Genomic DNA, 12,781 nt, shown 5'->3' on the forward strand with positions numbered 1-12,781 from the left:
TGACCTGCAATCTTCTTCCTGACCTCTCCGCCCCCACCCCACTCCAGCCTATTACCCTCACCTTGACCTCCTTCCACCTATCGCATTTCCAACGCCTCTCCCCCAAGTCCCTCCTCCCTACCTTTTATCTTAGCCTGCTGGACACACTTTCCTCATTCCTGAAGAAGGGCTTATGCCCAAAACGTCGATTCTCCTGTTCCCTGGATGCTGCCTGACCTGCTGCGCTTTTCCAGCAACACATTTTCAGCCCATATCTGTCTAAACCCTTCCTATTCATAGATCCTGCCACATGACTTTTAAATGCTGTGATTGTACTAGCCTCTTGTCTTCTAATTATTCATCAACTTCTTCCTGATTTTCAAGCCGCTCCATTTATGTAACAGCACGGAAAGAGGCTACTGAGTCCGTGCTGACTCCCCACAGAGTCATTCAGTCAGTTACACTTTCCCACCTGGCTCCAGGTTTATTTCATTTGTCTGTCCATCCAATTTTGTTTTGAAATCATTGATTATTTCTACAATCCATTGCCCCCTGGGGCAGCCAGTTCTAGCTTATTACCACTTGCTCCTTTTAAAAACAAAACGATTTCCTCAAATATCCCTGTGTCTTTTGCCAAAAACTGAGAACTGTCTATTCATCCTGGTTCAATCCTGTAAAGGGAAACAATCAAAAGCTGTTGTCAAAGCCTGTTACGTTGTACATTCTATTAACTCTCTCTTCAATCTGCTTTATTCCAAGGAGAATGACCCAGCTTCACGACATTAACTTTATAACTAAAACTCTCCATCCCTGGGACCATTCTGACAAATCTGCTCTGCACCCCTCTCAGGAACACTTGACATTATACATTCAAGATTTTACATCCACCGAGCATCGATGGACAGTATTCTAAGGAAAGGTCACTCAACTTGAAATAACTGTTATTAGTCTCCACAGATGCTGCCAGACCTGCTGAGCATTTCCTACAATTTGTTTTTGCTTCTGATTTGCAGCATCCACAGTTCCTATGGTTTTTAGCGTTATGAATTTGACTGCTTATCTTAAATTGACTTACACTGTAGCTGTTAGCGAACTTGGGATTTTTGATCAAATGCTGCCCAGTCGTAGAACCAGATCTAACAGTCGATGTTTACTCTTGTAGATACAGATTGAGCAAAGCCTGTATTCTGCTTATTGTGTACAAAGTTAAAAATCACACAACACCAGGTCATAGTCCAACAGGTTTAATTGGAAGCACACTAGCTTTCGGAGTGTCACTCCTTCATCAGGTTGTGGTGGAGGGCTCAATCCTAACACACAGAATTTATAGCACAAATTTACCATGTGATGTAACTGAAATTATACATTGAAAAATTGATTGTCTGTTAAGTCTTTCATCTGTTTGAATACCATGATAGTTTCACTTCTTTCATGAGTTAATCACAAAACCTTTTTTAAAAAAAGTTGCATTCTCAGGTTAGCTGTAACAGTGGGTGATAGCTAGACAATATGTTGAAGGTGTTTGCCACCTGTGTTCTCTGTCAATGCCAAGATTAGATTGATTCTAATCTTAAAAGTGAGATAACGGAGTTTTACATGAATTCATGCAGTTTTTGAGAAAAGGACAATGTAACTCTGCAAGTACAAGTTCACCCCACAAAATGTGTGCATGTGGGTCTTTGTCTGTGTGTATATCTGTCTGGGTTGGGGGTTTTGAGTGTGAGAAAGTATGTATGTGTGTAGTGAGTGTAGAGTGTCTTAAGTCTGTGAGGGGGTGCATGTAGAACGTAGAACATAGAACAGTACAGCACAGAACAGGCCCTTCAGCCCACGATGTTGTGCCGACCATTGATTTTCATGTAAGGTAAACCTAATGTATGAACCCTCAAATTTCTGTGACCATATGCATGTCCAGCAGTCTCTTAAATATCCCCAATGACCTCGCTTCCACAACTGCTGCTGGCAACGCATTCCATGCTATCGCAACTCTCTGCGTAAAGAACCCACCTCTGACATCTCCTCTATCCTTTCCACCAAACAGCTTAAAACTATGACCCCTTGTGTTAACAATTTCTGCCCTGGGAAAAAGTCTCTGGCTATCAACTCTATCTATGCCTCTCATTATGTTGTACACCTCATATAGGTCCCCTCTCTTCTTTTTTTTCCAATGAAAAATGTCCGAGCTCAGTCAACCTCTCTTCGTTATATAAGCCCTCTGTTCCTGGCAGCATCCTGAACCCTCTCCAAAGCATCCACATCTTTCCTATAATAGGGCAACCAGAACTGAAAGCCAAAACACCATATGCTTTCTTAACAACCCTGTCCACTTGGGTGGCAATTTTAAGGGATCTATGTACCTGCACACCAAGATCCCTATGTTCCTCCACACTGCCAAGAATCCTGTCTTTAATCTTGTACTCAACTTTCAAGTTCGACCTTCCAAAATGCATCACTTCGCATTTATCCAGGTTGAACTCCATCTGCCACCTCTCAGCCCATCTCTGCATCCTGTCAATGTCACGCTGCAGCCTACAACAGCTCTCTATACTGTCAACGACACCTCCAACCTTTGTGTCATCTGCAAACTTGCTGACCCATCCTTCAATCTCCTCATCCAAGTCATTAATAAAAATTACAAAGAGTAGAGGCCCATGAACAGAGCCCTGTGAAACACCACTCACCGCTGACTTCCAGGCAGAATACTTTCCTTCTACTACCACTCGCTGTCTTCTGTTGACCAGCCAATTCTGTATCCAGACAGCTAAATTTCCCTGTATCCCATTCCTCCTGACCTTCGGAACGAGCCTACCATGGGGAACCTTATTAAATGTGGGAGTGTGTGTCTCTGTAAGGGTGTGTGTGTGGGTGTCTGTGTGCGCACCTGTGTATTTGTGTGTCCGTGTGCATAGTGCAATGGTGGTCACCTGTAATGTGACATGAACCCAAGGTCCCGATTTTTAACTTTGTACACCCCAGTCCAACACCAGCATCTCCAAATCGTGACTGCTTATTGTGAGTTGCCAGACGAACATGTTTAATTTGATTGGCCGGTTGTGGGATGTACAGTCCCTGCATTGCACTAACATTGAAATTCTACAGTAGGCAGCATCCTGTTGGTGGAAAATGCCACTGCATAGTTGCAGATTGTTGGATGAGTTGAAAGTTACTCAGACATTTTTTTTTTTGCTAGAGAGTTTGGGAGTAAGGGTCACAGTCCCAGGGCGTGTTCTTGTCATTTAAAATTGAGAAGTTCCTTCATTCAGAGCAATGAAACTTCGGGATTTTCTATGCATACGCACACCCCAATTCTTAAATCCCAAGTATTCCAGTTTGATATTGATCATGTTTGGCACTGAGGGAATTGAGAGATTAGAAGATGGGCTGGAAGATTCCCTACCGTGTGGAAATAGGCCCTTCAGTCCAACAAGTCCACACCGACCCTCCAAAGAGTAACCCACCCAGACCCATTTCACTCTGAATGATGCATCTAACACGGTGGGTGATTTAGCATGGCCAATTCACCTGACCTGCATATCTTTGGACTGTGGGAGGAAACCGGAGCACCTGGAGGAAACCGCGCAGACACTGGGAGGATGTGCAAACTCCACACAGACAGTCGCCCGAGGCTGGAATCGAACCTGAGACCCTGATGCTGTGAGGCAGCAGTGCTAACCACTGAGCCACCGTGCCGCCCCAATCGATTTAGATTATGTTGGAAGTGGATTTTCCACAATGTCATTGGATAGTGCAGCAAGGCTGCTGGGCCCAGCCCTGCTTGATGTCTTGTGTTTCATTCTTGGAGTGTGTTTTTCACACGGTTTAATAAAGATTATGGGATAGGAGCAGCCATTCAGCCCCTCATGTTTGTTCTGTCATTTAGTAAGATTGTGGATAATTCATAATTTTTCACTTTTTTTTTGTTCTGGTTCCTTTATTTAACAATTTTGCCCTGCAATAAAATCTAACAATCTCTGTTTTGAAATTTTCAATTAACCTGCATTTCTCAACAGATGTTCGATTTAGATTTTATTTACGTGTACTCAAGTGCAGGAGTACAGCGCCATCTTGGGTACAAAAAATGTTGGCACAAAGTAGTAAGAGAAATAATTAAAAGGTTAAACAATAGAAATAAATGGAAAAATAAGGTACTAGTTAACATTTAAAGTCTGTCTTGATTTAAATTAGAAAATAAAGGAATTAAGTTAAAAGTTCAAAGATTTTTGATGAGTCCTCCACTTATCTTGCTCTCCGGGAGAGCTCGGCAGACTGTTCTCAACACTGCTGCAGATATTGGGCTGCCTCCCTCACTGCTTGCTCTTCCCATATCTGGTCACAATGTCATCACTGCTCCTGAAGCTGCTACCTCCCATTCTCCCCTGGTGCTCCAGAACATGCCCGGGTAAGAGCCACTTACATGCTGAGCTGAGACAGCTTTGGTGGGGTGTGGGTGAAGGCAACAATTTCCAGGTTTCCCCTTGTCTTTCATGTCAAGATATGCCACCCAAGTAATGGCTTGCCCTGCCAGCCCCAAGCTCCTAGACCCTTGCCCACCCGTAGCCTGCCTCCTTAACCAAGTGTTGGTCATCCCTCCTCATGTCGTCCATGTCTTGCTGTCTTTTGTTTTGTCTGATCTTATGCTCCCGCGAGGCATCTCAGGCATTTTCCTAAGTTCAAGGTGCTTTTGTAAATTCAGGTTTTGTTGTGGAGAATAATACTGTAATAATAACTTTGTACAGTGTTTTAGTGAGATGGTCACTTGTTATCCTACCATCCGCTCCAAGGTCACAGGTCGTCCTGCTGTCGGTGCCGCTCGACCCCAGGATGTCCAGCTCAACTGCTCGCGCCTGGAGAGGATGGGGATTGGGCAGCGGACCCCATTCCGAGTCGGAGTGCAACGCTGTCTCTGGCCTTACCTCCTGGACAAGCAGTGGCGACAAACGGTGTTTCACTGAGACTGTGAAATTCGGTGTGGAAGAGGGACAGCAGCAAAAAGGGAAATTCGATGGAAAAGCACAAGTGTCAGAGTTTCAGGCAACCCCTCACTCCGCCCCAGAGAATATTTTTTTTTAGATTATCACTGTCTAAACTCTCTGCTGTTGCGTACAATGCTGGTTTACTCACTCTATGTATCTTTCTGTGGGTACACTTCACAAAAATATATGCACATTTTAAGCTTCTCTTTCTGCTTTGCTTTGTAATTTTGTTTTCACGTGGTTGAGAGTTAGTACCTGTTTTGAATTTGTTTGAAAACACTCCAGCCTGGTGTGGGATGAGTGGGAGTCAAGGCTACCAGATATTTTGTTCTGTGTGATAAAAGGGTGTTTGAAATTTGCCAGTCCTGCCAAAACACTCCACATCTCCCACTTAATACTGTGTACAACCAGATAGTGTCGGGTTCCCGTAGAATGCAAGAGTGATGGAAGTTGACTTATCTGTTCTCTCTGCCTTTCCAAAGAAAAACCACTCCTTCTCCCAGTGCGTGGCCCATGCACTGAATTTCTTCCATGAGGTGTCTCTGTTTAATGTCAATCTTCCTCAGAAGTGTAGCTGTCTGGACACTGCCTGGCCACCCGCATCTTGCCTTTCGAGGGTTGAGGCTATGTAACTGTGCAGGGGCTTCACAGCTGAGGCCAATCCTGTATTTTGCTCCTGGGTAGTAAATAGGAACGCAAACCCTCTTTGATTATGAGCACTCTTGTCCCTTTTGCATCTAACACTCATCACCTCATCAAGATCCAACAAGCTAATTTACCTCCCATCCATATGAGTTTGGCTAGCCTTGGGGTTCTGATACTGAATGAACAACCCAATGGTTGTGAATTCAATTTCTGCCTGGGAAAGGTGAGAAACTAATTTCAGAGAAATCAGGTAATTTATGGACTGGCACCAGGTAAGGTGACCATGTAGTTGTCAGATTGTCATTAAAAACCCATCTCATTTACAACGACCCTTCAGGAAAGGGAACCTGCCATCCTTACCTGATTTGGTCTATGTGACTCTTGTCCTCACACTGCATGGTTGCTGCTTAGTTGCTGTGGGACATCTAAGGGTAAAATAAATCAGTGTTATTTGGCAGTTTTCAAAGAACAAAGTTTTAAAATCTTCATTGAGCAGAGATTATTTTAAATTTGTTTATAAAAATTGATGCTTTAGGTTTTCACTGTTGCAATTATTTGAGTTTTGAAACAAATTCAAAGATTACGGGATTGTATCTCAAAACTAGAATCTTTGAGAAAGGAATTTTGAAGTTTTGAATGTAATTTTTGTTCAAGATGAAACGTGTTTATGAACTATGTTTTCAGCAGGTAAGCTTCAAATCGTTGCAGATCTTCCAATATTTCGATAGTTTCAAACAGCTCCAGAAATGCAGTCTGTGTTCTTTATCTCTGTATTGTGACTTTCAGTGCTCCTGTTCATTGAAGTCAGCCCTGTGTTGTTTTCTGAATGATTGTTCTGTGATGCTTCCCCGGATATAAAGCTTCACCACCTAGCAGTTCATATGAGACTTAATGCCATCTATAGGTTTAAAATGACTCATGCTGTTTCTCTTAGATGTTAACAGAGAGCAGTGGAAAGAGACAGGCCACAGTCTCGGGTTGAGATTGTGTGGAAACCAAACAGGACTGAGTTCAGCATTGAATTCACCAATTGCACTCCAGATTGGTTTGTTGCCAAGAAGTCAGTCATTGAGCCCGTGTCATGCTGTCTTACATTTCCTCTTTCCTCTCCTATCTTGCTGCTGGGAATTAATGCTGAAGGGGATGAATTGCCTGGGAGTTTTAGGGTTGGCAAGCTCTGTTTGGATATCTCATGCTTGGCACACATACACTACTGCAGCAGAAAATGATTTTTTAAAAATCTAAGGTGCACTGTGTTATATTCACCTGAGCGTCAGTGTAGAGGAAGCTTTGTTCCGGATCTAAGCTGTACATTGTTTGAGGGGCTATGTAGGGTGGATTTTATTTTTGTAATATATACTAGAGTGAGTTTTACGGTTTCCAGTCTCTTGGTTACAAATTGAAAACACCCCTTGCCAATTAATGTGGCTAATTTGTGAATGTCAGGACAGCCCTGAATGTCTGGCTGGGAGCTGCCTGTCTCATACAGCCAAATATATTTACTATCACTGCCAGCTGACTGTACATTTCCCCCTTACTGTCTAAGGATTTTTAAAAATGGTTTTCTGTAATATTTACTTGAGAGTCTCATGCCGTCCGACTGAGAGTCATTGTGATCTGGGATTGTTGTCACAAATGTGCATTCTTGAGAGACTCAAAGGGATTATTCCTAGTCTGTGTCTGAGTAGAGCTGAGCAAAGGGCTATGAATCTTCTTGAAGCATCCTATTTTGGTGTCTTTGAATTAACCACTGTCCTCAGACGTACAGTAAACCTGTGAAAGATGTAGTTTCTCGCACTCAATCTTTTAAACAAGGATGAAGGCCCTCATTGCTGAAAGCTTTTTTGTTTACAGTCCTGCAGGAGTAATGTTGGACTCGATATCAACTCTTTCTCTCTCCTCAAATGCTGCCTTCTGAGTTTTCCCAGTGCTTTGTTTTTACTTCAGAGCTCCAGTCTGATAGTTTTTTTTTGATTGCATAAATTCCTGGCCCAGCCTGCTTTATCCTGGAGGTGTTAATTCTTGCTGCGGATCTGTCCTGTGAGTCCAATAGCATTGCTGATACGTTGACCATGTGTGCTCGCAGGCTGCTCAACTACTAAGGCATCACTGTTTTTCACCTGATCAAGGTTCTCCCATTTGTTCACAATTCTGCACAAAAAGTGCTGCAGCCAGGACCTTGTGTCAGGTGCATTATTCCTCAGAGAATTACCTTCCACAGGACTGTACTGGAGTTTAGCAGAGGACAGTTTGATGTGGCTCAGCTCTAGTACACGTATCTATAAACTTGCACAGTGAAAATGTATGCAAATTGTGACACTGCTCAAACAATTCTGGTAGTTACAACCAATACACATCTGTGGAAACTGGAGTCTTTCTTTGTATCTGTAAACTAAACTTGTGAACAAATACCCGCAACCTTGTAAATGTGCAACTCGAAGGAATAATGCTTTTCACATTCCGTCCTATAGAGACATATGATGTAGACAATTTATTAATAAAACTTCTACAGACCAGTTTGTGTTTTTTTTTATTCTCAAGGTATACAATATTTGGTAAGAACCATGTATTTCAATTTATCAAATCAGCCACCAAATAGTGAGCAAAGAATCTCTACAGTGTGGAAGCAAACTATTCCACCAGTCCACATCGACCCTATCCCACCCAATACCCTATCCCTGTAACCCTGCATCTCCCAAGGCAAATCCACCTACCCTGTACATCCCTGGACACTAGGGGCAATTTAGCATAGCCAATCTACCTGACCTGCAAATCTTTGGACTGTGGGAGGAAACCCACACAGACACAGCGTGAATGTGCAAACTCCACACAGTCACACGAGGCTAGAGTCAAACCTGGGTCCCTGGCGCTGCGAGGAACAATGCTCACCACAGCCATCATGTCACCCCAAATAATGGCACAGTGCAGAGGAGTTACATAAAGAGTCAAAAATATGAGTGGTTATAATGGGATCCCTGATTACCCTAACAGACAAATGAACATTGTTCAGTGTTGAGTGGGGTGCTGGTAGTGGTGGAGAGAAGTTCTGAAGTGAGTTCAGGAAAAATTTTTGACTCGACATTTCTGAGGAAGAAAGCATTGTTGCATCTTGTTCTAACTGGAGGGAGAACAAATCTTGCAGGTAAATTGGAATCAAAAGGTTGATGGGCAACATTGTAACAAAACAAGGGACTGCATTTAAAGCGATCGTGGTTTAGTTTGTAGTGCACTCGCAAGAAAGGGGAAAGCTTAAACAAACAAAGTTAACAAGTCTCTGGATGAGGAGAGGGGTTGAAGGTAAGAAGAAAAGAATGAGTGACATGTCTGATTGATAGTACAGTGAGAACCAGGCTGAAATAGCATGTTCAGAAGGGTAGTGCTAAAGAAATAGTGGATTTAGATTAATTAGTGTGGAAACAGACCCTTCGGTGCAACAAGTCCACACCGACCCTCCGAAGAGCAACCCACCCAAACCCATTCCCCTACTTTTACCCCTTCACCTAACAACACTACGGACAGTTTATTATGGATAATTCACTTAACCTGCACATTTTTGAGAAGTGTGATAGCTATCTTAAGAAGGAAATCCAAAACGTCTTACCTTGGTGTGTAGGTGGTTAAGGTACTGGGTGAGGTAACAAGTTGATAGAGGAGACATAGGTTGCCTAGCAAGTGACCATAATGGATGAATCTGAGAATGGAGAGTGGGAATTGGAGAGATGCTGGCCATAACTTTGCAGTTCTCTTCAGATGCAGGGCTCAGCTGGCTGGACTGATGGTTTGTGATGCAGAGCAACGCAAACACTGTGGGTGCAATTCCTGTACCTGCTAAAGTTCGCATAAAGGATTTTCCTTCTCAACGTTTCGCTTTGGCCAGCTGGATTATACCACCACAAGATGGTGAGGCAACATCCAAGGAGCAGGAGACTCTATGTTTTGGGATTATGCCCTTTATCAGGATTCCTGATGAAAGGCTTATGCCCGAAACGTTGATTCTTCTGCTGTTCGGATGCTGCCTGACCTGCTGTGCTTTTCCAGCACCACATTCTTCGACTCTGATCGCCAGCATCTGCAGTCCTCACTTTCTCCACCACCAGATGGCTCTCTAATAAAAGAGCAGCATTGTGGTCTGGTAGGACTATAGTGACTTTACATAAATAACATTTTATTAGTGCTAAGCTGTGAGGATAAACCCAACGTTGCAGTTCAGTCAGTTTAACTTTGATGGTTGGAAAGCCTTTCGAAGCTTTAACCTGGGATACAATTAACAGTCACTTGGAAGAATCTGAACTGATTAAGTCATAGTGCGATTAGATTAGATTCCCTACAGTGTGGAAACAGGCCCTTCAGCCCAACAAGTCCACATCGACCCTCCGAAGAGCAACCCACATAGACCCATTCCCCCACATTTACCCCTGACAAATGCATTTAACACTACAGGCAGTTTAGCACAGCCAATTCACCTAACCTGCACACCTTTGGAAACCGGAGCACCCAGAGGAAACCCACGCAGACACAGGGAAAATGTGCAAACTCCTCACAGACAGTTGGCCAACGCAGTAATTGAACCCAGGTCCCTGGTGCTGTGAGGCAGCAGTGCTAACCACTGATCCACCGTGCCACCCACTTAAAGAAGGCCATTACAGGTTTGTCAAAGGAAAATGGAGTTTTTGGTTTTGTTGATATAATAACCTATTAGGTTAAAGTTATTTTTAATCAATTTGTTATGATACACCTTCAGGGAGTGTGGGATTCAAACTTGGACTTTCTGGCTCCGAGGTAAGGACGGTGTAGGTGTGCAGCAAGACTTAAAAGTTTGGGGCTCATCCTTCTCACACACAGCCTTTGTGCACATGAATACACGAAAGATTCCTAAGTAAGCATCATGCCCCAAGACCATCAAAATCGCATCAGTGCACAATGGACTTTCAAAAGGTATTTGGAAAAGGGCTGCAAATGCTTGATGAATCCAATGGAATAAAAGGACAAGTTGGCTGAGGGGCAGGAAATAAAGTAATAGTGAACTGTTTCATTCTCTTGGACCAGGTATCAGTTCTTGGACGATTTCATTTTTGATATTATATACATTTGGGTGTGCATGTGATGCTAAATTGGGAACTATGACTGTATTGATCGACTTCAAGAGACATAGGCTAGTGGACAGGTGTCAGGTTAAATTTAATGTAAAGAAGTGTGAAATGGTACAATTTTGTAGAAAGATTGAGGAGAGGCAATCTAACACAGAATACTACTATAAAGGAGATGCAGAAACTGAGAAACGGGGAGGGGGGTTAAATGTGTGAGCAGTTAATGAATGTAGCACAGGAATGTTTAGAACATGTTTGAAATGATAAGTACTGGGAAAAAAAACTCGGTTTAAGCATGTCTGTGAGTGTAAAACAGTAAACCTCTGAAAAAGAGTCATTATGAAACAAAACTGTGGGTACTGAAGATCTGAAACAAAAACAGAATCTGGAGAAACTCAGCAGGTCTGTCAGCATCTGTGGAGAGAGAAACAGATAACATTTTGAGTCCAGTGACCCTTCTTCAGAACTGAAGAACTGAACTGGACTCGAAGCATTAACTGTTGCTCTCTCCACAGATGCCACCGGACCTACTGAGTTTCCCCATCATTCTCTGTTTGTTTCAGATTTCCAGCATTGCATTATTTTGCTTTTGCATGAAGTTTAAAGAACCTGTCTGTGCATATATAGTGAGCCCAGTAATAGCTTTGCTTATTTAGCTGGCTGAAAGTATCCCTCTGTCAGATTCACTTGGTTAGCCTTTTGTTTATGAGCTATTGTATTGGGGTGAGAGTTTGCCTGAGATGGAATCAGGAACCCACAAGGATGGAGAGAACACACTCTTTCTCTGTGTGCTTTTCACAGGAGACTGTTGAGCCAAAGAAGATGAGGTGACTATAAGTGGTTAAAGTTTTATAAAGATGGAGCATTCTAGAAAGGGAATTCTTGGGTCTAGACAGCTAAGAGCATTGTTGTGAGGACAACTTGGAATGGTTAGCTACGACTAGGAAAACACAGAGATCTGCAATGGTTGTATTGCTAAAGGTGATCACAGCAGTAGGAACAGACTAGGCCATAGACAGATAGTACGTGGAATAAACTGCCAGAGGAAGTGGTAGATGAAGGTACAGTTCCAAATGGATTCAAGATGGCGCCAATACAGAGTGACTCTTTGCAAGCTGTCTACAACAAGTCTTATTCTCACATTTCCAACAATCATTCTGCATTTTTAAACCACATTTCTGAGCATCTTGCATTTGGTGCACCTTCTTTGGAGCTGCAACTGCACTTCTCACTCTGTTCAATCACCCTCTGATCTTTGTGTGTTATGATCTGCGTATAGTGCATGCAAAACCTGTACCTGTGTTTTTGTTTTTGCCGCTGTTTACCTATTATTTACTTATCTATGTGACTTAACTCTGTGATCTGTCTGTATTGCTCGCATGAGAAAGCTTTTCACTGTGTCTCGGTACACATGACAATAAATTCAATTCAATTCAAAGCAACATTTTTCACTGTATTTAAGTACATGTGACAATAACAAATCTATCTAAATGGAACATTTAAAAGACATTTGGTCAGGTAGGTAAATAGGAAAGGTTTAGAGTGATATGGGCCAAATGTAGGAAAGAGGGACTAGTTTTGTTTGGGAAACTTGAACAGCATAGACGATTTGGACCGAAGGGTCTGTTTTCATGCTGTATGACTCTATATTAAAAACCTAAGCTTTCGGCTGAGTCAGCAGTCAATGTAGGTTAGTGAGCAAAGGGGTGATGTGTGAACAGGATTTGGTGTGTGTTAGATCAGTGAGAGCAGAGTTGTAGATGAGTTGAAGTGGGAGGTAGGAGTCTGACCAGGAAAATAATGGAGGAAGTGAGGAGGTAATGAACAGGAGTGGGGTTTTCAGCAGCAGATGGACTAGGACAGGAGCAGAGACCAGGCACATTGGTGTGGTTTATAATCTCAAAGATGGATCTACACCAGCATCACTTTATCATATGAACAGCAACAGTTGAGGACGACAGGCTGCCATGATCTTCTTAAGGGCAGTTCAGGGTAGACAGTAAATGGGCTTATGCCCGAAACGTTGATTCTCCTGTTCCTTTGATGCTGCCTGACCTGCTGCACTTTTCCAGCAACACATTTTTAAGCTCGAAATGC

At 42.8% G+C, this 12,781-nt stretch overlaps 1 protein-coding gene across 3 annotated transcripts in view; it reads left to right on the top strand.

Moving 5' to 3' along the window:
- The window catches only part of mat2b (methionine adenosyltransferase II, beta), a 50,182-nt gene extending 42,069 nt beyond the window's left edge, over nt 1-8,113 (top strand). For 2 of the 3 annotated variants that reach the window (XM_043703157.1, XM_043703155.1), the window contains exon 7: nt 4,761-8,113. In XM_043703157.1, the coding sequence (XP_043559092.1) occupies nt 4,761-4,931 (171 nt within the window). In that variant the 3' untranslated portion in view covers nt 4,932-8,113. Of the gene's footprint in view, nt 1-738; nt 1,236-4,760 lie in introns of those variants that run through there. The other variant, XM_043703158.1, reaches the window with a different exon arrangement.
- The last annotated feature ends 4,668 nt before the right edge of the window (nt 8,114-12,781 follow it).

Source organism: Chiloscyllium plagiosum, chromosome 14 (assembly GCF_004010195.1).
Source record: "Chiloscyllium plagiosum isolate BGI_BamShark_2017 chromosome 14, ASM401019v2, whole genome shotgun sequence".
In the NCBI taxonomy this organism is placed as follows: Eukaryota; Metazoa; Chordata; class Chondrichthyes; order Orectolobiformes; family Hemiscylliidae; genus Chiloscyllium; species Chiloscyllium plagiosum.